Source organism: Hibiscus syriacus, unplaced genomic scaffold (assembly GCF_006381635.1).
Source record: "Hibiscus syriacus cultivar Baekdansim isolate YM2019G1 unplaced genomic scaffold, ASM638163v2 tig00110458_pilon, whole genome shotgun sequence".
NCBI classification, from domain to species: Eukaryota; Viridiplantae; Streptophyta; class Magnoliopsida; order Malvales; family Malvaceae; genus Hibiscus; species Hibiscus syriacus.
In genome coordinates this window covers 844223-870947 of record NW_024062745.1, presented here as the reverse complement: position 1 = coordinate 870947, position 26725 = coordinate 844223, and the positions used below count along the sequence as shown (strand labels likewise).

Sequence of the window (26725 nt, the reverse complement as noted above, 5' to 3'; positions counted from 1 at the left end):
AGAGAACAATAATTTTTTTACCAGTACTTAATAAGTTGTAATTATAATTTTTCCTGTTAGTATTTGGTTTATAATTTTTACAATAAGCCAAAATTTATTAATATTAATATTTTTATTTTAATTGAAAAAATATTTTAATTCTTTTTAAAGAATCTGAAAGGATTGAAAGATAATTTTTTTGTTACAAATTAAAAGATAATTTTTGTTTACTATATTTATTAATTATTAAAAATGCATATATAAATAAAAACACATCATCATATGTATCATTATATAATAAAAAAAATTTGTGACATAAGTGTGTAATTATTATAGTCACTTCGGTTTAATAACTTAAAAGATCTCGACATTATTTTTCAAGTAAATTAAGAAGCTAATAGCAAGAGGAAGGAAGGCGTGGGGATATGAGAACTTGAAGGGGACTGGTTTTCAAATTTGTCATTCCAATGCCTTCACTCATATCAACTGCTTCATCCAATGGAGTCTTCAACTCGAACCCTTGCACCACACTAGCCAGTACGAGTTCCAACAATTGCCCCGCAAACGAAACTCCCGGACACATTCTTCGACCACTCCCGAATGGAATCAGCTCAAAATTCTGGCCTTTAAAATCGATAACTTTGTGGGTTGTTAGGAACCTTTGGGGCCGAAATTCACAAGGGTCAGACCACACTCGTGGGTCGCGATGAATTTTAGAAATATTAACGAACAGTCGGGTCCCTGCAGGAATGTGGTAGCCACTAACCGTGCAGTCTTCCATGGATTCGTGGGGCACCCCAAGTGGTCCGGCGGGAAATAAACGCAGTGTTTCTTTGATGATTGCTTTAAGGTAGACTAAGTTCTTAATGTCTGATTCTTGGACCAGTCTGTCTTTTCCGACATGAATGTCTAGTTCTTGTTGTAACTTTTTGAGTTCATCCCTGTTGTTGAGTAGTAAAGACATAGCCCATGTCAGTGTCACCATTGTTGTATCTGAAGCTGCTAAGATCATGGCCTGCAACATTAACCAAATCTTGAGCTTATAAAATGTTTCATAATTCTTGTAACTATAATTAATATACGAACCAGGCAGGTGGCTTTGTTGATGGTATCGGCATCGTGTTTCTCTGTCTCAACGGCCAGTGAAAGCATAACATCCATGAAATCTTCGTTTCCGTTCTTCGATGTATCTGTTGATGAATCTGATGATCTCTTTCGCTTGTGATCTTGTAACCATCCCTGGGCTACTTGGTCTAGTTCTTCTTTTACCTTGTTCATCAACCTCTCGTCTCCCCCGATGTCGAACCATCTTAGAAATGGAAGCGCATCGGATATCACGAATTTCCCACTCAAATCAAAGAAATCTTTCAACGCTTTCTTCCATTTCTCACTCTCTGCATCATTACCAGAACTCGGAATCCGTTTCCCTACGATCATCCTTAGAATCACGTTAAGAGTTGCACTCTTAAACCATTTCCTCATCTCCACCAAAAGGTTATCACATCCATCTCTCCTCTGGTCCCAAAGCTGATATAACTCTTTCAGCGATGTTTTGATCTCGGATTCTCGGACATGCCTGAGTCGTTCGAGGCGGTAGTTTGAGAGGAGCTCAAGAGTGGCGAGTTTACGCATTTGACGCCAGTGATTTCCGTAAGGGGCGAACCCAAACATAGCGTGATTGTAACTCAAGAACTCCATGGCAAGCGTGGATGGACGACTGGCGAAGGCTTTGTCATTGATGCTTAAACACTCTTTAGCAGTTTCATGGTCGCTGACAATCAAAGCTCTGTGAACACCCATCTTGATGGTGAAGATTGGCCCGTGTTTATCGGCCATTTCGCTTAGGATTATGTGGGGTGGCTTGGGTCCTCTTAGGAGGTGGAGATGGCCTATCACAGGCCATGAATTTCCAGCTTCCGGTGCTTTTGCCTTTCTGTTTGTAACCCTCAAAGAATTCTTGAATATCAATAGAAATGAGAAAAGAAAGATTATCGAAGCGATAATAGTTGAAGTTGATGAAAGTGAATGAAACATATCCATTTTGAAAGTAGGGACGAAATGATTATGTAGTTGCATACATTATATATATATCTATATATATATATATATATAGAACATGAGCTAGAGACGAATTAGTTTAAATATAAAACTTGGTTAATCACCCGCTCGATTTTGTTTTTCCTTCTGCCATAAGCCGCCGGCGTTTACTATGTATAATTACATGAATTTACCTCCGATAAAAATAAAAATAAATATAAATAATACAAATCAAGTTACCTAATTAAAGGGAAAATTGTTTTATGTAGAAATTATAAGTTCGAACACGAACAATCACAAAGTATTTAAAAAATATTTAAATTTTATTTTACGATAACTTTTCGATTCATTTAGAATCGATTCACATAATAATATGTTAGTTTGGTTCTCTCAATCCCCATGTTGAAAAATATTTTTGATTTTATTTTCCTTTATAACCTTAAAGTTTTTATTTTAAGATTGTGTTGTTTGTGTACTTTACCTTTCTATTTAATGAAAATATAATTTAATTTTTAGAAATAATTATTTTAAATTAAATTTAATATTTTTTATACTAACTTTAAACTATGTATAGTTTTAAACTTCAAATAGTCATATTCAGATTCGCAATTTCTAAATTAATAAAATAATAATTACATTAATTGATTTAAAATTTAATTATTATTTAATTTTGATATTAAATTATATAATAAAAATTATTTAAATTATTCATAATGCAAAATTTTATTTTTGTTTTGACCACTTACAATTAAATTAACAAAAATAATAATATAATATGATATATTATAAAATTTAATTCTCAAAATTTACGCATTTTATCTTATTAGTCCAAAAATATATATAAATGTCATTTCATTTGCTAACTTTAAAATCTCTAAAATATACGTAATTGGTTAAGAAATACCTCTTCTCCATACATACCGTAATCTAAGCTGGAAGTCAATGATAAACAAAACAAAGGTACCAAAAACACCAAACAAACTGTTCTTAAAATACTCGTTTTTTCCCTTATATAATCAACATCATCATGGGCACATAAAGGATTCTTTCTTATTTGATTAATATATCTTAAAATTTAAATTATTTATTTTATTAACGATACTCACTTTAGAATATTATTTATGTTCATAAAAAATTTACGTTATTAATATATATGTTGATCTTAAAAAATATTATTAGACCGCCACCATTATTCATCCGTGTAACACTTGGCACCAACTCGATTTAAAAAAAATCTTTGAAATCTGTTGGAATTTTAAGCAGATTCTGCTAAAACACTTTTAATGGAAGATTGAATCTCAGGATCATAACTCAACCGAAGAAAACCCAGAAAACGGATGGAGAGGTGAAGAATGAAGAAAACGAAATGAATGACAAGTCTCGTAGCAAATGGGCTGACTTTGAAAATACGGATGGACTCAAGAGGGTGTTGACAGATATGGTCACATTTTTCAAAAAAATTATTTTTATAGATAATTTAATTTAGATATATATATATATATATATATATATATATATATATTTAAAATTTCATAATTTTATAACTCATAAGTTTTTATTATAATTTTCAATAAAGTATAAAAATGATCATCTGATTATAGGACATTATTTTGTTAACTCTTCTGACCATTAAAAATTATAATATTATCTATCGACAATAATATGATGCGTTGTTGAATTATCTGACTATTAAAAATTACAAAATGATCACGACTATTCATAGGTTTCAAATTTATCATTTTCGTTTAAAAGGTTGGCGATCGTTTGAAATGGACGTTAACCTATTAACTGAGATATGATAAAATATGATCTCCGAATCATTTTAATTATATTTTATGGATTGAATCTCGGTTTACATTATATCTTAGAGTTAGTATTTGAAATATTATGTAGATGAGCCACTACTTGAAAGCAATGAAAACATCATTAGACATCATTAAAAATATGATTTTATCATATTCCAACTAATAAATTAATGTTTAACTCAAACGTAATAAAAATAATTTCAAAATATATAAATAATTAAATAAGTATTTTATAATTTTTTAATAGTCGAAATACTTAACAAAAAAAACTTTATAATTAGTTGTAACTTAAGAAAATCGAGTTACGGAGAAAATTTCATAGGTTTGGTGGAGTGCAAACCGGTTGCTGCCATGATATTAGAGAATGGGTCAAGATTTGTGAGAGAAAATTTAAGATTTTTAAATACTAAAAATTTATTAAATAATTTCAAGTTATGATCAATTTAATTAAACGGGTAAGTTTTAAAGATTAAAATCATCACTAAATCATGACGTATCATTATTTTTACCAAGTCAATAATTAAAATTAACTAACAGATGACTAAATTAAATATAAAAATAACATTACATATAATTTCAAAAAATAATTGAGTGATTAAAACAGAAATTTGGGAATAGGAGACACTCAAATAAGTAATTTACCTTTTTTAATTTAATTTTGTAAATTGTGCCGATGGCTACAAAGTGATGCTATTGATGTCGATATAAATTGAAATCATTAAAAATGGTACTTGCATTGCTTTTGTAGAAGAAATATAGAATATTAGTTCAATAAACGTTAAAATATAAGAGTTGATTAGGACTATGGAAAGCTACTTTTTAACATTTCTTTTTAACTTGGGTGTAGAAATGAGCTTCTTCTGGCATCAATTTTCATAGTTCTTTTCACGTGCTTCCCTTTCAGGATTTGATTTCTTTTTGGATTTTATTTGACCTATTAATATAGTTTAGACATCTAATTAGTATTTGGAATCCTTTTAAAATCTTTAATAATTATTTTTTATCCATCTGATACCTAATTTAAAAACTACTACATACATCTATAATAATAATATAAAATATAAAAAAATGAATTAAAAAAACTTTCGAATGGATGGAATTACCCATTATTTTTATTATATTACTAATTTAACACTTACAATATTTTTTAAATAAATAATAATAATCATTGTTTTATTTTAGGTAAAATTAAAATAAAAATTGAAAAAAATAAAACTGATAAAAAAGAATGTAGAATTATTGCTTTTATAAATTTATTGTAAAATGTTTTTTTTAATTAAAAAGGTGTATTTTTTATTTTATTATATCATTATTATCGAGTTTGTCACAAAATTAATAATAAAGAACTTTTATTATCTTGTTTCCATAGTTTTAATATATCTTCATTATTATACAAATAGAAAAGGGAGGAAAAATTAAGGTTTTTCTTTCTTTCTTTCTTCTTAATATCAAAGAAATATGTCGATACGGTCGGAGCTTTAGGTAAACTTCTCTCATTCCTGAAATTCTCATTTACTCATTCTTTCTTTTCTTTTGAAGTTAAACATGCATTGCATTAACTAGAAATAGCGTCAGACAATATTTGAGAGGAGATACACTCCAGACAAGCATAAGCAAAATTGACACGGGGCTAGACTTCTGCTAGTCGATTCGTGCGACACTTAGACGATTTCCAGGTCAAAATGACACCTAAGTCAGCCTTAACCACGTCCTTGTGAGTCTTTGTTTCACTAAGCGACGAACAAACCCTCAAGGGTTAAACAACAATGCGGAAGCAAAACTCACTTGGTGCTAATCTAAGCCACCTGGGTTGAAGCGGGTCTCCGAAGCACGAATGAAAGACCTTGGTGAGTTGAGATATTTTCTAAGATCGGAAATATTGTTAGAAAAGGAATAGTGCTGAACCAATGCAAGTATGCCTTGAAATTGATTGAAGACACGGGGTTAAGGGGTGCAAAGCCTGTTGTAACTCTTTTAGAGTAGAACAAAAGGTTGAGTTCAACACATTTTATTGAAGATATAGAAGATGAGTTGCTAGAGGATAAGACAAATTTTCAAAGATTGATTGGAAGGTTAATTTACCTCACCAATATCAGACCATATATTGCTTATCTAGTTCAATTTCTATGTCAGTTCATGCAACAACTTAAGAAATCTCACCTTGAAGCAGCTCTAAGGGTGGTGAGATATGTTAAAAGGAATACAAGACAAGGAATTATGTTAAGTGCAACTAGTCAGTACCAGCTTCAAGCATACTGTGATTCAGACTGGGCTCTTGTCTTATGTTGAATGCAACTAGTCAGTGCTAGCTTCAAGCATATTGTGATTTAGACCAAGCAACTTGTCCTATGAGTAGGAGATCAATGACAGGGTTCTATATCAAGTTAAGGGACTTTTTAATTTCTTGTAAGTCAAAGAAGAAAATCACAATATAAAAGTCTTCAGTTGAGGCTGAATATCGTAGCATGTCAATCACTGCCTCAGAAATAGTTTGGTTGACGGGGTTATTGAAAGAACTTGGCTTTAAAAGTATAGAGTCTACAAAATTGAAGTGTGACAACAAAGTTACTCTTTAAATAGCAAGAAACTCAATTTTTCATGAAAGAACAAAGCACATTGAAATTGACTCACTTTTTTTTATGAGAAAATTAAAGAAGCATTGATAGAAATTAAGCATTTAAAGATAACAGAGCAACAAGTAGATATGTTGACGAAGGTTTTGGGAACTCAACAACACAGTTACTTAGTTTCCAATTGAGGTTAATCGACATTTTAACCGTCAACTTAGGGGAATGTTAGCAGTTAGTTATTCAATTAGCTGATTTGTTACTATGCTGTTAACTTTTAGCTAGAATAAAAACGATTAGAGTGATCGTATATAAATACATAAACTTTGTAATCTTATGTTAATAATGAAATCTGAGCATATTGTTCTATCAAATATCCCATTTTTAACACTTTCAACCAATCAAATGCTTCTTTAGCTTCAATAACCAAAGAAAGTTATCATTTCATAGCATGTTTTTGAAGGGTCTATTGATCTTTCCATGGTGTTTAATAAACATCATATGGTATTTTATTTGTTTCAAAAACTTTGTTGAAGAATTAAATTTTTAATAAGGGCCAATTCTTCGTAGCTTCTATCTACGTAGTTACTCCTCTTGAAGAAATGATGTCTCTATTGTTTCACTTATCTTTGTCCAAATAAAAAATTTTCTTTTTTTGACAAATAGTTGGTTAGTTCTCAGAATTGCTAATACCATCTTAAGGTGCTCAACAAATTATTCTTTAAGGATCGAAATGAAGTTGGTACAATTGATTATCCATTTAATATGAAGAGATGTGATATATTAATAAAAACAAAGAACATGGCGACTCCTCTCTCTCCTCCCGTCCAGCCGACTGATCCCAACGTTACCAAGAAAGTGCCACTCAAACCCCCTGTAAGCCAGATCCTCAGACTTCAGAGATGGATATAGAGGTTAACGAGGCAGCTCCTGGCGACCAACTGCCTGCCCAGTCCTATGCAGCGGCGAATACCCCTGAACAACAGGATCTTAGCGAGGCGTTCGATATTGCTGATGAGGATATCATCAAAGGTACTCGCTTCGGCTTACCTTCTATCCATTTCTCCGAGCGTGCATACAAATTGATGGAAGCAAGCATGTCCAAAACGGTGGTTTTAAAATTGCTAGGGAGAAACATCAGTGATCAGTCTAAACGCCCTAACCAACAAAACCTATGCGCTGTGGCAACCGTCACATGCACCCGTTCACCCTCATGGATCTCGAAAACGGCTACTTTTTAGCCCGGTTCAGGAATGACGATGACTATCTCAAGGTGCTGGCGGAAGGGCCATAGATGGTTTACGGCCAATACTTATCTGTTCAACCGTGGACGATGGACTTCCGCACCTCCCAACCGTACCCTACTAACGTTATTGTTTGGATCAGATTTCCGGATTTACCCGAATATATGTATAACAAGAAAATTCTTACTTCCATTGGAAGCCTTGTAGGGCTTGTTGCGAAGCTGAACTTCGAAAAAAAATACAAGCCATAGGAGGCGATTCGCTCGGATTGCGGTTTATGTTGATCTTACAAGACCGTTTATATCGAGAGTCGTCGTTGGGGAAAAAAATTAACTTGTCGAGTATGAAAACCTCCCCTTGTCTGTTTTTCTTGCGGGCGGTTCGACCACATGAATGAGGCTTGTAATTCGTCTGGTGTCACCCAAAACGCCCAAACGGAGGGCCATACTCCATTTCCTAACAACGAGCAGCAAAACATTTCTGGGGGTCAGGCAAATCCGGTTGAGTCTACAGTCACAAATAATGCAAGTAACTCTACCACGTCGGAATCATATCCGTACGGACCATGGATGGTGGTTGAGCGCCGTTGACGACGATAATCTTCCGGATCAGAAAAACAAAAAGCACCGGCCAAAACAAACAAAGCAACCGGTTCTTGGTTCAAAGCTCTCAACGGCAATGAATCCAACAAAGGAAAGTATCCAGAACATAGTGGCGATAATCAGGGAAGTAATCCATGTTGGTTTTCTGGCAAATTTTGAATCCCACATTAGTTTTGTATAAGAAGGAGGAGAAATTCTTTTGTTATAAATAGAGCCCTCATCCCCCTTAGTTTAGTATCCCACAAATATAAGTCTTCTTCTATATTAAAGGTTATTTGTACTCTTTCTCTCTCTTTGTAATATTTCCTCTATTAGTGAAATATTATTTTAGTAGTGTTCGAGGATAGGCATAATTTTGGCCTAACATCGTTAAATTTTGGTGTTCACTTTTATGTCTATTTAATAGCTATTGTCGGGTATAGTTGTTGTTAATTATTGTCCTATTAAAATTACTTGTCTTGGTAGTTCTGTCTAAGGAGAGTGGGTTTTAAGAGGGACCATTGTGACCACTCCACTCTTTCCTAGGAATCTACATTGGGGTGATTTTTAGTACAATCGTTTTCACACTAGTCACCTAGATAATAGTTTTCAAGCTGAATTTGTTATTATTGGTGGAAATTAACCCAAATTGCACAACAATTGGCATCAGAACTCTTGGTTTATTTTAGTATGCTCTGTGGTTGCGGCTTAGGTTGATCTTCCACATCAGAAAAAAATTTCCTTGGGCTAATTCACATTTCGTATTGATAGATATTTAATAGAATTTGTAACATAAATGACAGACGACACAAAAACATCCAAATCGTCGTCAACAGCTTCTTCATCTTCAATTCTGGCAAGAAATGTTGTGACAAATGTTAGATTTGCAGTGGAGATTTTTTATGGACCGGTCATTTCGGCATGTGGCAAAGTGAGGTTCTAGATGCCCTATTTCAGCAGGGTTCAGACATTGCTATTGAAGGAGAGAAACCATATGATGTTGAGGGGAAAGAATGGAAGATGATCAATAGATTGACATGTGGTACTATTCGATCGTGTCTTTCTAGAGAGCAGAAGTATGCATTTTCTAAGGAAACTTCTGCAAGTAAATTGTGGAAGGCACTGGAGGAGAAATTTTTGAAGAAAAGCGGACAGAACAAGCTCTACATGAAAAAGAGATTGTTCCGCTTCAACTATGTATCAAGTACCACTATGAATGATCACATTACTAGCTTTAATCAGTTAGTGACTGATCTGATGAATATGGACATGACTTTTGAAGACGAAGATCTGGCTCTGATGTTGATGGGATCACTTCCTGATGAGTTTGAGTATCTTGAAACTACTCTACTTCATGGGAAGGTTGATGTGTCTCTCAGTGAAGTAACAGATGCCTTGTATAATTATGAATTGAGAAAGAAAGAAATACAAACAAGAAAACACAAATGTCGAAGAATAAGCTCTTGTTGTTAGAGGTCGTTCGAAGAGTTATAATAAAGGAAGGAGAGGGAGATCGAAGTCAAAGTCCAGATTGAGCAAAGATGAATGTGCCTTTTGTCGAGAAAAAGGGCACTAGAAGAAAGAATGTCTCAGGCTAAAGAATAAAGGCAAACCTGAAAGGGGAAAGGCTGTCTCAGAATCAAATGTGGTCGAGTATGATGATGCAGATTCAGATTTCGCATTCGCTGCTATGCCATCAACCAATTGTTCCAGTTCATGGCTGTTAGATTCAGCTTGTAGTCACCATATGACCCCCAATAGAGAATGATTCTTTGATTTTAAAGAACTAAAAAGTGGAATTGTCTACACAATAAATAATTCCCCTCTTGACACACTTGGGATTGGTTCAATTCGCTTGAGGAATCAGGATGGATCAATCAGAACCTTTACATGTGTCCATTATGTACCAGATTTAATGAGAAATCTCATCTCTGTGGGAACGTTAGAGTCAAAAGGTTTAGAAGTGAGGGAAAAAGATGGGATTATGAGGATTATCTCTGGTGCACCGGTGATAATGAAGGGAATTCAGAAAAGAAACAATGTGTATTACTTTTTGGGTAGTGCAATTGTTGGGACAGCACCAGTGGCAGCTTCTACTGATGAACAGGAGTCAGAAGCAACCAGGTTATGACATATGCGCTTAGGGCATGTTGGTGAAAAATCATTGAAATTGCTGATAGATCAAGGATTATTGAAGGGTGCTCGGGCTTGCAAATTAGTTTTTTGTGAGCATTGCATCAAAGGGAAGAAAACGAGGGTGAAATTTGGAACAATAATCCATGATACTAAAGGTATTTTAGATTATGTTCATTCAGATGTATAGGGGCCTTCCAAGACAACTTCATTGGGAGGAACACACTATTATGTCACCTTTGTTGATGATTTTTCCTGGAGAGTTTGAGTGTATACAATGAAGACAAATGATGAGGTGCTAGGATTTTTCCTTAAATAGAAAAAGATGGTGGAGACTCAAACAGGCAGAAAAATCAAACGTCTCCGTATAGACAATGGTGGAGAGTACAAAAATGATCCATTTCTGAAAGTCTGTTAAGAAGAAGGTATTATCAGGCATTTCACTGTCAGATATACACCACAACAGAATGGGGTGGCAAAGCGTATGAACCGTACATTAGTGGAGAAGGTTCGGTGTATGTTGTCTAATGCTGGGTTAGGCAAAGAATTTTGGGCTGAGGCTTTGGTCTATGCTTGTCACCTTGTCAACCACTTACCATCAACTGCTATTGGTGGTAAAACACCATTAGAGAAATGGATTGGAGAAACTGCTACAGATTATGATTCCTTATATGTGTTTGGTTTCACTGCATACTACCATGTTAAGGAGTCAAAGCTGGATCCAAGAGCAAAGAAGGCGATCTTTATGGGGATCACCTCTGGTGTGAAAAGCTATCGTCTTTGGTGTCCAGAAATAAAGAAAATAATCTTCAGCAGGGATAATACCTTTGATGAATCTACCATGTTGAGAAAGGTGACTTTAGAAAAATTGGAGCACACAGATGGAACTCCCAAACAGGTGGAGTTTAAAGGAAGCAGAATTGTCCCAGCCAGTAAAGAAACTGATGTTGACTCTCCTATGGTAGAAGAATATTCAGATGAAGAAGAGGTTCAGACCCAAGAACCTCCACAGCAACATGAATCAATTGTACTCAGAAAGGGAAAGAGGACCATTAGACAACCTGCTCGTTATGCTGATATGGTCTCTTTTGCATCACCAATTGCAATTGATGACGTTCCTTCCACTTTTAATGAAGCAATCCAAAGTTCAGAACATAAAAAGTGGAGTATATCCATGAATGAAGAAATTTAATCCCTTCAAAATAATCAGATGTGAAAACTAGCTAGTCTTCCTAAGGGAAATAAGGCAATTGAGTGCAAGTGGGTATATGCAAAGAAAGATGGATTTCCTGACAAAAATAGCATCCGCTACAAAGAAAGATTGGTGGCTAAAGGCTACGCTCAAATGGAGGGAGTTGATTATAATGAAGTATTTTCTCCAGTTGTAAAACATTCATCCATCAGAATTTTGTTAGCTTTGGTAGCGCAGTTGGATTTGGAACTAGTTCAGATGGATGTAAAAACTGTATTTTTACATGGAGACTTGGATGAGGAAATCTACATGACTCAGCCAGATGAATTAAAAGTTGCTGAAAAAGAAGAGATGGTGTGCAAATTAGAAAAATCGCTGTATGGATTGAAGCAATCTCCAAGGCAGTGGTATAAGCGATTTGTCAAGTTTATGATAGGGCAGAAGTATACAAGAAGCAAATATGATCATTGTGTGTATTTACGCAAGCTACAAGACGGATCCTATATATATCTTCTTCTTTATGTTGATGATATGCTGATAGCTTCCAGGAGTCAGACAGAAATTGCAAAACTAAAGACTCAATTGAACAGGGAGTTTCAGATGAAGGATCTTGGTGAAGCGAAGAAGATTCTAGGCATAGAGATATCAAGGGATAAGAAATTGGGGAGACTTTGTTTGTCTCAGAAAGAATATCTGAGGAAGGTATTAAAACGTTTTGGCATGAATGAGAAGTTAAAACTAGTTAGTACACCTCTTGCTCCTCATTTCAAGCTCGGTGCATCCATGTCATCTAAAGATGATGCAGAACGGGAATACATGTCAAAAGTTCCGTATGCAAGTGTTGTTGGTAGCTTTATGTATGCAATGGTGTGTACGAGATCCGATATTTCACAGGCAGTTGGGATTGTGAGCAGGTATATGCATGATCTTGGAAAGCAGCATTGGAAAGCTGTGAAATGGATTCTGCGGTATATTCTGAACACCGTAGATGTTGGTTTGGTCTTTCAACAGGACAAACAAGATGGCCAGTGTGTAGTTGGGTATTGTGATTCAGACTATGCAGGTGATTTGGACAAGCGTCGATCAACTACTGGTTATGTGTTTACATTTGCAAAAGCACCTGTCAGTTGGAAGTCCACCTTACAGTCAACAATGGCTTTGTCTACTACAGAGGCAGAGTATATGGCAGTTATAGAGGCTGTGAATGAGGTAATTTGGCTTCAAGGGTTGCTTGGTGAATTGAGAATGGAACAGAAGTACATCAAAGTGCACTGTGACAGTCAGAGTGCTATTCATTTAGCAAAGAACCAGGTTTACCATGCAAGGACGAAGTACATCGATGTTCGATATCACTTTGTACGAGAGATTCTAGAAGAAGGTGGAGTCATAATCCATAAGATTCGGACCATTGAGAATACTGCTGATATGTTGACAAAAGTGGTAGCTGTGGTCAAGTTTAAACATTGTTTAGACTTGTTCAATATTGTTACAAATTGAAAGATGAATTTGCAGACACTACTGAAGATTGGATTTTTGAGAGATGTGTGTGAAATTTGCCAAGGAGGAGATTTGTTGGTTTTTTGGCAAATTTTGAATCCCACATTGGTTTTGTATAAGAAGGAGAGTAAATTCTTTTGTTATAAATAGAGCCCTCCTCCTCCTTAGTTTAGTATCCCACAAACATAATCATTCTTCTATATTAAAGGTTATTTGTACTCTTTCTATCTCTTTATAATATTTCCTCCATTAGTGAAATATTATTTTAGTAGTGTTCAATGACGTAGACATAATTTTGGCCTAAACTCGTTAAATTTTGGTGTTCTCTTTTATGTCTATTTAATAGCTATTGTCGGGTATAGTTGTTGTTAATTATTGTCCTATTAAAATTACTTGTCTTGGTAGTTTTGTCTAAGGAGAGTGGGTTTTAAGAGGGACCATTGTGACCCCTCCACTCTTTCCTGAGAATCTACCTTGGAGTGATTTTTAGTACAATCGTTTTCACACTAGTCATATATATAATAATTTTTAAGGTGAATTTATTATTAATAATAGAAATTAATTCGAATTCCACAACAATCCAGACTCTACCCATGGAAATACAAATGGAGGTGCAGCGAAATGATGGCACCAATAAAAGCCAATTTGCCATGCCCAACACACGTGCTCATACCAGCCCCAAGGCAAAACCTATGAAAATTAAAGCTGCACCACTTCCAAAATTAAGAATGGGAATAATCAGTTGAAAAATTGCATGGATACTGCTCCCGTAATCACTCCAATGCAAAGCCCTAATTCGAACACCCAAGTTCAAGCTCCTCACAAAAATCTGATATTTGGGAGGAAGTTAAAATTAAATATTAGCAATCGCCGTAATTATAAATTATTTAAGAAAAATATAAAGATTTATTAGGTATTTTAATTTAAAATTCAGCATGAATCAAGTGACCATAGTAATTAAGGGATTGTTGTTATCTTTGAGGTCCAGAGTTCAAGCACATATGTAGGGTATGAGCGTTAATTGTCAAATATTTGAAAGTTTTTGTACAAATATTATCTTGTATTCAACCTAAATTAAAAAAAAATCAAAACTCAAAATTCAAAAGATAACTTCTAATTTTTCTAATATTTAAACTTATTATAACTTAAATTGTAATTAGATAAAAAATTTAAAAACACAGACTTATAATTCTTTAGTTCGACCCCTGCTTGATTAAATATTTAATAATTTTTTAAATTTAAATATTTATTTTTACATAAACTAAAATACTATTAAACTAAAATTATATCAAAAATATAAATTTTAACGGGTCAAACCCCTTATCCCTGAGGGAGCTCCATCCCTGAACAGAACGATACGGTAAGTCTTGATGGTCTGAATTTTACAGCTAGCTTTAAACCTGTGTTCGATAATTCCTTAGGGATGGAAGGAGATGGCTCAAAACTTCTCTGGACCAAAGTCACCACAAAGTTATTGGCTTCAACACAGAAGCTTCCCCCAGTGACATGTCGCAACCTAAGCAAACAACTGGCAGCTTCAGCAGACGGCTTACAAGCGCAAAAGAGAGAAAATCACCATATGCGATTCGAAACAAAGGTTTAAAAGTGAAGGCCGAAGGACCTAGCGGAGTTTCTATTCGGGAGGCAATGGCGGAAGTTGGTACAAATATCCAGCAACCTCAACCTACGCCCAGGAATGGTGAAGCTCAGGAAGACAGTGCCAAACGCACTTGTTAAGGTTACCCTCTTTTATCTTTCTTATGGATTTTACGCTTATGACGTGGAATTGTCAGGGATGTGGCGGAACCAAGTTCCCGAGAATCTTGAAAGAGTATATCCAAGAGCACAAACCCCCAATGGTTGCCCTTCTTGAAACTCGTACAAGTGGCCTGAAGGCTGACCAAGTGATCGCAAAAATTGGTTTTAATAACTCCTTCAGAGTGAAAGCTTACGAATTTTTAGGAGGAATTTGGCTCTTGTGGAACGATCCCTCCTTGTTAAAGTGAAGGTTTTCCACTTCCAATTTGTCCAGGTTCAAGTTAATTGGCCTAATTCTTCTTTTTCTATTAACATTGTCTATGGAAGTCCTGATAGGAATAAAAGAAGGAATCTTTGGCGTGATTTAAGTAACTCCCAGGACACCGACAAAGAGCCGTGGATCCTTGCCGGTGACTTCAATGCAATCTTGTCCAGTGAGAAGAAGATGGGTGGCAGCCACAGAGGCAGGGGTTGCAAGGCGTCCCAGGACTTTCTCAACGACCATCAGCTGAAAGACTTGGGTTTCAAAGGCCCCCTTCAGTTGGACCCGTGGTGGCATTTTCGAGAGACTTGATCGTATGGTAACTAACGATAGTTGGATTCAGTTAGCGCCAAATTACACGGTGAAACACCTCCCGAGGATCAAATTGGACCATCGGCCGATTCTCCTTAGTACCACAGGTGATTCGGGACCTTCTCGACCCCAGCCTTTTCGTTTTCTTGCAGGGTGGACTAAACATCCCCAATTCAGCAAGCTGGTTAACGACAATTGGCAACACGTAGGTAATATCCCCCATTCTATTAATAATTTCACAAAAATTCTTAACGTTTGGAACAGGGAGGTGTGGAATATCACGTTGGAGAAGAGGAAACTCAAAAATCAGCTTGCTAACATTCAAGCCAAACTGGATCGATCCAACAACATTCACCTAGCTGACAAAGAGCTTGAAGTCCGCACAAAGCTGGAAGAAGTCCTCGACCATGAAGAGCTCATTTGGCGCCAAAAGTCAAGAAGCGATTGGATCATCGATGGTGACAGGAAAACCAAAATTTTTCATAGCCAAGCCCTGAGCAGACGTAAAGCCAATCGTATTCAAGCCCTCAAGTTAAGGAATGGCGAGTGGTGTTATGATGATGATATCCTTCGCAACGTGGCCATCTCCTTCTTTCTCTTTACAGAGAGGACGGTGATCGGTCAGGTAAGTTTCCAATTTGGAATGCCTTTCCTAGATTATCGCAGAAGGACCAGATACCTTGACGCTACCGTCACTGATGAAGAATCAAGAAAGCTCTCTTTGACATGAGCCGCCTTAAAGCTTCGGAGAAAGATGACCTTCATGCCATATGTTTTCAGAATCAATGGGATACGGTTGGTCCCTCTATTTGTTACTGGGTGAAAGGTATTTTCAACGGTAATCCTATAGATCCCGAGTTTAATAAAACTTTACTTGTTCTGATTCCTAAAACTGACAATCCGGAGTCCTATGCTGATTTTCGTCCAATTAGTTTTGCTCTGTTTATATAAGCTTGTTATGAAGGTTATCGCTAACAGGTTCAAAGCAATTTTCTCAAAAATAATTGCTCCGAATCAAGCTAGTTTTATTGCAGGCAGAAATATAACTGACAATATTCCTGGTGGCCCAAGAAGCAATCCATTCCATGAGCAAGAAAAAAGGTAAAACCCAGTGGATGACGGTCAAAGTCGATCTGGAGAAAGCCTATGATCGCGTCGGATGGGATTTTCTTGAGGATTCTCTCGAGGACATGGGGTGTCTGAGGAACATTCGTCGTATTATCATGGAAGTTGTGACCACATCCTCTATGTAAATTCTCTGGAACGAATCGCTTACCGAGGAGTTTAAGCCTACGAGGGACATCCGGCAGGGATGTGCTCTATCTCCTTAACTTTTTGTGCTGTGTATCGAGAGGCTTGGCCAAAGTATCAACTACACCATGGACAACAACCTTTGGGAACCCATGATTATATCTCGAGGTAGCCCTCCCCTCTCTCATCCCTTTTTCGCTGATGATCTCATCTTATTTTGCAGAGCCACTCACCATCAAGCTAATTTGGTGGGAGCCATCTTAGACCAGTTCTGCAGATTCTCGGGGTATAGAGTCAATTCCAACAAAACAAAGGTCTTATTCTCTGCCATCACTGATCCTGAGGTGGCTACTGCTCTCTGTAACTCGCTTGGTTTTCAATCCTCAACAGACCTCGGGAAGTACCTCGGAATGCCGCTCTTCCACAGGAGAGTTACTAAGAGTACATTTCAGTTCATAATTGACAAAGTAAGAAAGAAACTGAGCGAAGGGACGACTTCTAAACTTTCTCTTGCTAGGCGGATTACTTTAGCTAAGTCTACTCTCCTCACCGTCCCAAATTATTTTATGCAGACCGTGGGTATTCCGAAGGGCGTGTGCAATCAGCTTGAACAAATTGTTCGTCGCTTTATTTGGTGAGGGACGACAACCAACCCTAAAATGGCCATAGTAAGCTGGGAGACTTGCTGTCAACCCCATAAGAATGACAGAGTTGGTCGTCGCCTTTATGAGCTCAGAATGAAGTGTTCCCAATCAAACTAGGATACAACTTTCTCATGAGACCGGACACGATTTGGAATAAAATCATGAAGGCCAAAAGCAAGTCTGATGGATTCGATGCCTCTGCCCATCAACGGGAAGAATGGATCCTTTGTTTGGAAGTCTCTCGCCAAATTTTGGGCGCATGTTCGGGTAAACATTTGTTGGTCTATTTGTAATAGTCAATCTACGAGTTCTTGGAATGATTCTTGGATTAACGATTTGGTTCCCCTGGCTAGTGTTATTCCAGAGACCAAAGAGACCAATCCTCAAGCAGTTGTTCGTGATTTTACCACCGAGAGGGGGGAATGGAACCTGCCCGTCCTTCGCCGTAGTGTTGGGTATTCCCCTCCCCCCCGGTCTGACGATATTGGCGATGATCTTCCCCTTTGGAAATGGGACGGGACGGGTATTTGTCCACCAAGTCCGCTTTTAACTTGCTAAACAAAGACAGTTGGGAACTTAGAAATGAGAAATGGAATATGGCTTGGGACCTCAAAAGTAGGTGTTCATTCGGTTAAAACGGTGGTAGATCAAATCAAATTATCGTTAATTAAATTTTTTTTTCTTTAATCGTTAATCGAATCAATTTTTTTTTAAAAAATATTAATTTAATCGAATAAATTTCGGTTAATTTTTGAATTAACTGAAATTTTTTAAAATTTTCTAATTTATATAAAAATTGAATATTTTTTAATTCAAAAAACAATTTACAATTAATTTAAAAAAATATAATTATAAAATAAAAATTTTATATGGATTTTTTAATTAATTAATATTTATTTAAGTTTAAAAATTATTTGATCTTAAATTATTAATTAAGTTTTAAATGGTTTGGGGTGAGCCCATATGTTATATATAATATATTTAATATTTAAAATTTAATTTCGGTTAATTCGGTTAATTAACTGATTTCGAACAGAATTAACCGTTAATCGAATTCTAAAAAAATTATTAATCGTTTTCTGACCTAACTAATTCGGTGGCCGACCGAATTAACCAAACTAATTTAATTCGATCGATTAATTCGGTTAAAACCGAAAAATGATCACCCCTACTTCAAAGGCCCCCCGAGAGAATAAGCAACTTTATTTGCCTTGTCATCGAAACTTTCTTATGACCAATAGCGAACGGATGCTTGCTACCCGATATGTGGAGAAAGTGATGAATCTATCATCCACGTTCTCCGTGACTGTTACAATGCCAGTTCCATTTGGACCCAACTGATTCTGCCACTACATACCCAGGTATTCTTCTCAACCTCTTTACTGGCTTGGTTACAGTGGAATTTGTCTAATAATGCAGGTATGGATACCCGGGAGCTTAATTGGCAACAATTATTTGGAGTTATCATATGGAAAATCTGGAAGAATCGCAACTATTTTGTGTTTAAAGGCCAAATCTGGGAGGCAATGTCAACCATTATTTTGGCCAAAGCTTGGGCTCGCAGCATGAAAGATTGCCATAGTTATCACCCTCCTTGCAACCGTGACCGCAACATTACAAGCAGCTGGTGTGCTTCTGTTTCGGGAAAGACTAAACTCAATACGGACGGCTTGGTTCACCCTATGACGATGGAAGCTGCTAGTGGCGGAGTCTTCCGCGACAGCGCTAGTAATTGGATTAATGGTTTCAACAGGAATATCGGTAAGTGCTCAATCTTTGAAGCGGAGATGTGGGCCGTTCTCGACGGCTTAGAAATGGCATGGTCGCTTGGTTTTGCTGATGTGCAAATTGAACTCGACAGCAAAGCATCCGTGCTGAGCCTAACGAGCAACTCCTCCCTCCACGAACCTACCCTTGCGAGACGGATCCGTGAGTACCTCCATCGAGATTGGAATGTCCAGATCAAGCACATACCACGAAGCAAACTCCCTTGTGGATAGGGTCGCGAAGTTAGGAAGGGGAAGGGGAAGGGTACTGGGACTCTACCTTTGCATCCCCTCCTCCTGAAATCCACAGTTTACTCAGAAAAGACCAAATGATGCTGAGAAGTAGTTCCCACTGATCTAATTGGCCTCTCTATTCATGGGTGAATCCACCCACCCGCCCCGAATAAATAGATGAAAACCCGTTGTGAAACGGATGATTGACGGATGATGGATGGATCGGGTGATGGGTCGGGTCGGATATAGATGAAATATTTTTGACCCATCACCCGACCTATCACCCGCAACATCCATCCACCCATTAATATATCCATCCATATATATATATATATATATATATTAAAAAAAATAAACGGATGATTGTCACATGACTAGGTTTGAAAGAATGAAAGCCCCAATTTTTGATGTGTCGGGTGATGGGTCGGGTCGGATATGGATCAGATGTCTTATTTGATATATGATTTCAGAAGCTTCTATTGAGAATGCACATGCATATGCTACTATCTTGGAGGATTTTGATGTGGAAGATGAGGGAAGTTCATCAAGTGTAGTGCTTGATGCAGATGTTAACTCGGTAAATATTCTTATTCTCTTAATTCTGACTTTTATCTCATTGAAAATATGTCTAATTTTTTAATATTAGTTTATCACTATTGATACTAGGATAGAGAGGACTTTGAGAAGTGATAGTTTGTTTATGAAGATTATATTTGGTGTACAAGACTATACATGATGCATCTATTCACTTGAAAAATGTATCACAAACATAGTGCACAAGACTATATAAACTGTGTTTCATTTTGTTTTTGTTTGAATTAGATGAAAATTTATTTTTCATGTTTTGGTTTCTATGAATGTTTGAGTATCAATGTTTGGTTTCTATTAATGTTAGAAGAATTTGAGCTTAGGATGTAAAAATAGGTTTTGTTCATAGTATCATCCATTTCTCATCCGCTCCACCCGCTCCACCCGTGGATGATGGATGGAGCGGATATGGATGAAATTTTTTGTGGGTGATGGATGGTGTGGATGGAAATTTGGACCGTGGGTGATGGGGCGGATGAAGCTCCACCCGACCCATATCCGATCCATTTCCAGCCCTAGGCCTCTCTTTTATCTAATAAATAAATAAATAAAAATACAACATTATAGGCATTATCATATATTAAAAAAGTTTCGACATAAATGTGAAGTTATTATAATCACTTTGGTTTAATAACTTAGAAAGTTTCGACATTAATTTCATGTAAATTAAAAGGCTAATAGCACAAAGAAGGAAGGCGTGGAGTTATGAGAACGTGAAGGGGAGTGGCTTTCATATTTGTCATTGCCTTTACTCATATCAATTGCTTTATCCAATGGCGTCTTCAACTCGAACCCTTGCACCACACTAGCCAGTACGAGTTCCAACAATTGCCCCGCAAACGTGTTGAAATTCCAAGAAAGGGGCCGCCGAAATAAAAAAAAAAGTCAAAAAAAGGAGGCCAAGGGAGGCCACCGAAATGCACCGAATTCGGTGGAATAAATTTTGTTTAAAATAAAATGGGGAAAATACATTTTAGTCTCTGTACACTTTAGGGTATTTACAAGATCAGTCATTAAGCTTCAACTATAAATACTCTAGCTCATTTAGTTTCAAAATCATCCCAAAAATCATTTCTTTCTTCCTATACTAGAGAGTTTTCTTGTGAGTTGTGAGTGTTTTATAAACACTTGTAAATTTTCTCTCTCTAGTAAAAGATCTACAGCAGTTCGGAGACGTAGGCAAAATTGGCTGAACTCCGTTATCAATTTTAGGTATTATTTTACGCTTTTATTTCGTATTCTCACTAATATGGTTATAGGGAAATTTCTCGTTTATTTCCCAACAACTGGCATTAGAGCTTTTGGTGGTTAATTTTGTCGATTTTTCTATGAGGTTACTATTCATGTGAATAGTGAATTTTGTGAATTGTGAATTTTGTGAATAATAAAATTTTATTGGCGATACGAATTTGTCAACGAACGTGTTCTAATACACGGGTGTTCGTAGAAATTGTCAGAAACGATCCAAAGAAGCCAGATTCGAGTGGGAGCGATGGCTGCAGACGAAGGGAATGTGAAAATTAAAAAGTTCGATGATGCGGACTTTGGCTTTTGGAATATGCAGATTGAAGATTTTCTGTACTAGAAAAATCTATATCAACCTCTCTCAGGAAAGCAACTAAAGGGCATGAAGAATGAAGACTGAGCTCTTCTCGACAGACAAGCCCTCGAAGTTATCTGACTGACGTTATCCCGTAATATTGCTTTCAACATAGCAAAAGAAAAGACCACGTCGTGTCTTATGATGACTCTCTCCAGTATGTATGAGAAGCCATCGACCTCAAACAAAGTTCACTTAATGAGGCGATTATTCAATTTGCGGATGACGGAAGGGGCATCAGTGACTCAACACCTAAATGAACTCAACACAATCACAACCCAGTTGAGTTCCGTGGAAATTAATTTCGATGATGAAGTTTGAGCTTTAATTCTCATATCATCTCTACCAGACAGTTGGAATGCTACTGTTACAGCAGTTAGCAGCTCGTCGGGAAATAGTAAATTGAAATTCGACGATGTTCGGGATCTGGTATTGAGCAAAGAAATTCGACGGAGAAAATCGGGTGAAGCATCAACCTCCTCAGCCTTGCACACAGAGTCTAGAGGGAGAACTTCATAAAGAAATTCAAATTGTGACAGATCCAAATCCAGAAGGGGCAAATCAAGAACTGGAAAGAAATGTTATAATTGTGGCAAGAAGGGTTACTTTAAAAGAGATTGTCGAGCACCGAAGAAAGATACCAGCGCACAGAAGTCTGCCAACATGACAGAGGAGACAGGTGATGCCATGATTCTAAGCGTCAACAGTCCAATTGAATCATGGATCTTGGATTCAAGGGCATCTTTTCACTCCACCCCATGCCAAGAAATCATGGAGAACTATGTTAGTGGTGATTTTGGGAAGGTTCATCTAGCTGATGATGAAACCTTGAAGATCGTCGAAAAAGGAGACATCCGATTAAAGTTACCAAACCAGACCACCTGGATGCTAAAACGAGTGAGACATATTCCTGGCCTCAAAAGAAATTTGTTTTCTGTAGGACAGCTTAATGGAGAAGGACATAGTACAACCTTTTCAGGTTGTGAATGGAAGATTACTAAAGGAGCACTCCTCATTGCTCGTGGTAAGAAGACTGATACTCTTTATGTAACCTCAAATTTAGAGAATATCATTGCAGTAGCAGATGTTGATGGAAAATCAAAATTATGGCACTAAAGGCTTGGCCATATGAGCGAGAAAGGGATGGAGACACTTTTGTTAATAGGGAGGCTGTCGGATCTAAAGAATGTAGATGTCAGACTATGTGAGTATTGCATCTTTGGCAAACAAAAGAAACTCAGTTTTGAAAAGATTTTCAAGACACCCAAGGCTGAAAAGTTAGAGTTGGTTCATACTGATGTATGGAGACCATCTCCAGTTCCATCTATTGTAGGCTCACTATATTATGTCACATTCATCGATGATTCTACAAGGAAGGTGTGGGTTTATTTTTTGAAGAAGAAATCAGAAGTCTTTGATACCTTCAGAAAATGGAAGGCCATGGTGGAAAATGAGACTGGTTTGAAAGTCAAGCGGTTGAGGTCTGGAAATGGAGGAGAGTACAGAAATAGTAGATTCAGAGATTTCTGCGCAAACAATGGGATCAAGATGGAGACAACAGTTCCCATGACACTGCAGCAGAATGGTGTAGCAGAACGTATGAACAGAACTCTGAATGAACGTGCCAAAAGCATGATGATACACGCTGGATTGCCCAAATTGCTATGGGCTAAAGCTATCAACATTGTAGTTTACCTGATAAACCGTCGGCCCTTAGTTCCCTTGTGTTGAGTTAATCGATCGATGGAATCAGCCAAGAGGGGGGTGAATTGGCAATTAAATTTTTGGTGGAAGCTTTTGCAGAAAAATTGAAAGAAATTGCACAGCGATTTAGAGTGGTTCAACTTTCTCAACCAAAGTCTACGTCCACTACCTTAGCATCCACACTAAGGATTTTCCAACAAATTCACTAATTTGTTCTTTCTTTTGAGGCCAAAGCGATAACCTTACAACCCCCTCAAGAATATACCCCAATTCTTGAGAACATTCTTTCTCAAAGAGAAGATTACAAATTCGCAAACTTAATGAAAAACCTCACAAGGCAAATGTGTTTGCACAATTCTAGAACAAAGAAAGAACACTCAAGAATGAATACAATTAAGTACAAGTAGTGTTCTTGAAAGCAAAAATGAATATTGAATGAAAAATAGGCTTGAAGTGCTCAAACAATGAGTTTGATGCTTTCTCTTTTATTCTCTATTGATTCTTGTTTCCTATTGTTTCTTGTTATTGATCAATGTCTTCTAAGCTTGTTTAAATACTCCTTCAATTGATTCTGAACGTTAGGGATGATTAGTGGAGTCAATGGATCCGTTTAAGTGTGAAAACAATTAATAAAATCAGTTGGGAGCATGTGTGCATCGATGTATAGTCAAGGTGCGTCGATGCAACAAGTGTAAAATTAAAATATTTCAACCGTTGGAACACTTAGTGCATCGGTGCACTAAGAGTGCATCGATGCATAAAATGCATTCGATGTTTCAAACAAGCCTGAGTGCATCGATGCATGGTATGTGCATCGATGCATAAAATGCATTCGATGTTTTCATAAAACCTGAGTGCATCGATGCATGAAAGTATATCGATGCATAAAATGCATTCGAAATGGTGTGTGTGTCGATGCATCAATGAGTGCATCGGTGCATCCCTTTACAAATTTGATTTTTTGGCTCATTTTTGGTTCGAAATACTTTGTGAAAATTGTTTCAAAAAATATTTTAAGTATAAAACACAATTTTACACTTTAGTAAGGTTTGAATTTGAACTTTGGAAGACTTGGAGTAATATTTTGGTATTCGAATAATTAAATCGAATATACTTAGAAAATAATTTCTAAAATCTTAAAATTTATTTAACTTAATTTGTTATATCGAAACATCAAAATATTTTCAACAATCTCCCCCTTTTTGATATAACAAAATATTTGAGTAATTTTAATATTTTTAAGAAAATCATTTTTGAAATCAATTTTGAAATTATCCCCCCTTACTAAAACACATCTTCTCCCCCTTTTTGTTAAATAAAAAAGACTCTATTAAAAGATCTGGAAAGAAAAAGTTTTGAAACATAGCCAATTGATATTTATAAATATAGCTTAAGCTGCTAAGATCACAATCAAGAGAAAGGTTAGCCATTAGTTTCATAATCAATATTCATAAATAGTTATGTAATGGAAAATTGGTCATATATGTCTAAATGATGCAACAATTAAGATCAAACAAACCAAATATATAAATATAAGTTCAAATATCCAAGCATCCAAAACTTAAATCCAAACAAATAATCACCCAAAATAAAAACAATCCAAGAACATCAAAATGTTTATTAATCCAAGTTCTAAGTTCAAGAAAGCATGGCAAGTAAATATCTACTCCATCGAAGGATCGGGAGGAGGAGGATAATGTGCTCGCACTTCAAGAGTGAGAGCATCCATACGTTCATGCATCTCCCTGTTGAAATTTAGTCAGTTGAGAATCCATGGAGGCAAGCCTTAGATCAAATGACTCCATAAATGTTCGAAAATATGGAGGCATTTGTTCCTCATGCCGTACTGGTTCCGGTGCCAGAGGATCATCGTCAAAAATTTCCTCGTCAATATCTTGCATAAGCTGTTGAAGCTCGGGATCATCGTCAGCAGCCGGTGCCGGAGGAGGAGGAGCACGAGAAGATCTAGGAGCAGGAGAATCTCGTGAAGAACTGGCTCCCGGAGTTTGCTTATTGGGTCGATAAACCCATTGGTCAATTTCCTCATCTTGTTTCCAGTCAGCTTTCTTTAAGGAAGTGAGATTGATTTGATTTTTGAAGAGGGATGGGATTGTCGAGAGAAACTCTAAGACCGAGTTTGATAAAAAGATTACTACGTAGACACCCATAACTAAAGTTTCTACATGTTTGGATGGGACTACATTTATGGTATCTACTAGTTCACTAAAAATGATTTGAGGCAAACTTATTTTCTTGTTATGTTGTATACAATGTATCCATCATAAATCCCTAACACGATGAGTGGAGTACCTACCTCCGGATAGTCTAAACCACCAACAGATCATTAAATGCAGAAAATGATCGCGATGTGCTCGTAAGGTACTAACAATAGCATTAGGTTGATAGGGATATGATACAGTCTATTTCTCATTATATAAACCATCGTCATCTAGTCCAAACTGTTTAGCGATAGTCTCGGAGTCAATATGGACAAATTGGCCTAAAAGGTAGGATCTAATTCCTATAGTCCCACATTGACGCTCGTTTTGAATACATATCGCATTAGAGTAGAAAATACGGACTAATTGGTGATTGACAATGGGTTGAAGGTGACAAAGTTTATCAAACTTCCAAGAGCGAAGGGTTGGAAGATATTTGAAGTTGATATCTTCCAAAGCTTGAATTGAGGGTATACGCTCTTCCCGGATTCTATAAGACTTAAAAGAGTTATTGTATCTATGGTATAGTTCTTCTCTATGACAACCAGGTATATTAAAACAAGAGTTTAGAATGGTTATATTAGGATCGTTTGGATTTTGAGGTTGAGGAGGAATAGGATTAGGAGGTAGGTTAGAACGACTCGATGAGGTCCTAGGGCGTTTAGGGTTGGACATGGTTTAAGAATCGAAATTGGATAGGTAACCTGCAATTTAAAAAATATTTATACAATATAATAAATCCCAAAACTAAATTGAGTCCACAATAATTCAAGGTTCTCTAAACCGAATCTTAATGGGCAAGATTTTGAAAGCTATAATATTTGAAAATCATAATACATATAGTTTTCATGAAAACAATACAATTAAATCAAAAACATCAATAATTTTCGAAAATAAGATTTTTTTTATTTCGAAATTCAAAGGTAGTTTTGAAAAATTGTTTGTTTTTGACGAAATTGATTGTAAAATCTAGTTTAGAATCATAATATAATCAATTCCCGATATAATGTTCATCTTAGAACTAATCTAAACTAGTTCTAAAATCAAAATTTGATAAAATAGGAGTTTTTAGAAAAATACCTTGAAAATCTTGGATTGAGAGGAGTGTGATGATGTTTTTCACAATTTAATGATGTTAGCAGGATTTAGAGATGTAATGCTCGAAGATTCCGACTATTTTTCGTTTGATTTTGATCAAATGGAGAGTATAGGGAGAGAGAGGGACGAACGGCAGCAAGGGGAGTGTTTGAAGGGTTTTGAGAAAATGAAGAGAAACATGGTTTTTAACCAAAAACACGACGGATGCATCGATGCATGGCCTTGTGCATCGATGCACATTCAAGGAGTGCATC

At 36.3% G+C, this 26725-nt stretch overlaps 1 protein-coding gene and 1 long non-coding RNA gene across 4 annotated transcripts in view; one reads left to right on the top strand and one right to left on the bottom strand.

Moving 5' to 3' along the window:
• Positions 1 to 373: 373 nt before the first annotated feature.
• Positions 374 to 26725, bottom strand: part of LOC120126609 (cytochrome P450 CYP82D47-like) — a 36056-nt gene continuing 9704 nt past the window's right edge. The window contains exons 2-3 of the mRNA XM_039144764.1: positions 1058 to 1863; positions 374 to 986 (exon numbers count right to left, since the gene is read on the bottom strand). Coding sequence (XP_039000695.1) covers positions 374 to 986; positions 1058 to 1863 — 1419 coding nt within the window. The remainder of the gene's footprint in view (positions 987 to 1057; positions 1864 to 26725) is intronic.
• LOC120126610 lies at positions 14359 to 17862 on the top strand. 3 transcript variants are annotated; one of them, XR_005516469.1, is made up of 4 exons: positions 14359 to 15043; positions 15130 to 17085; positions 17191 to 17529; positions 17616 to 17862. It is a non-coding gene; the product is annotated as an uncharacterized LOC120126610 (long non-coding RNA). The 3 variants fall into 3 exon arrangements; XR_005516470.1 differs by having other exon boundaries at positions 14359 to 15474; positions 15632 to 17085; XR_005516468.1 differs by having other exon boundaries at positions 14359 to 17085.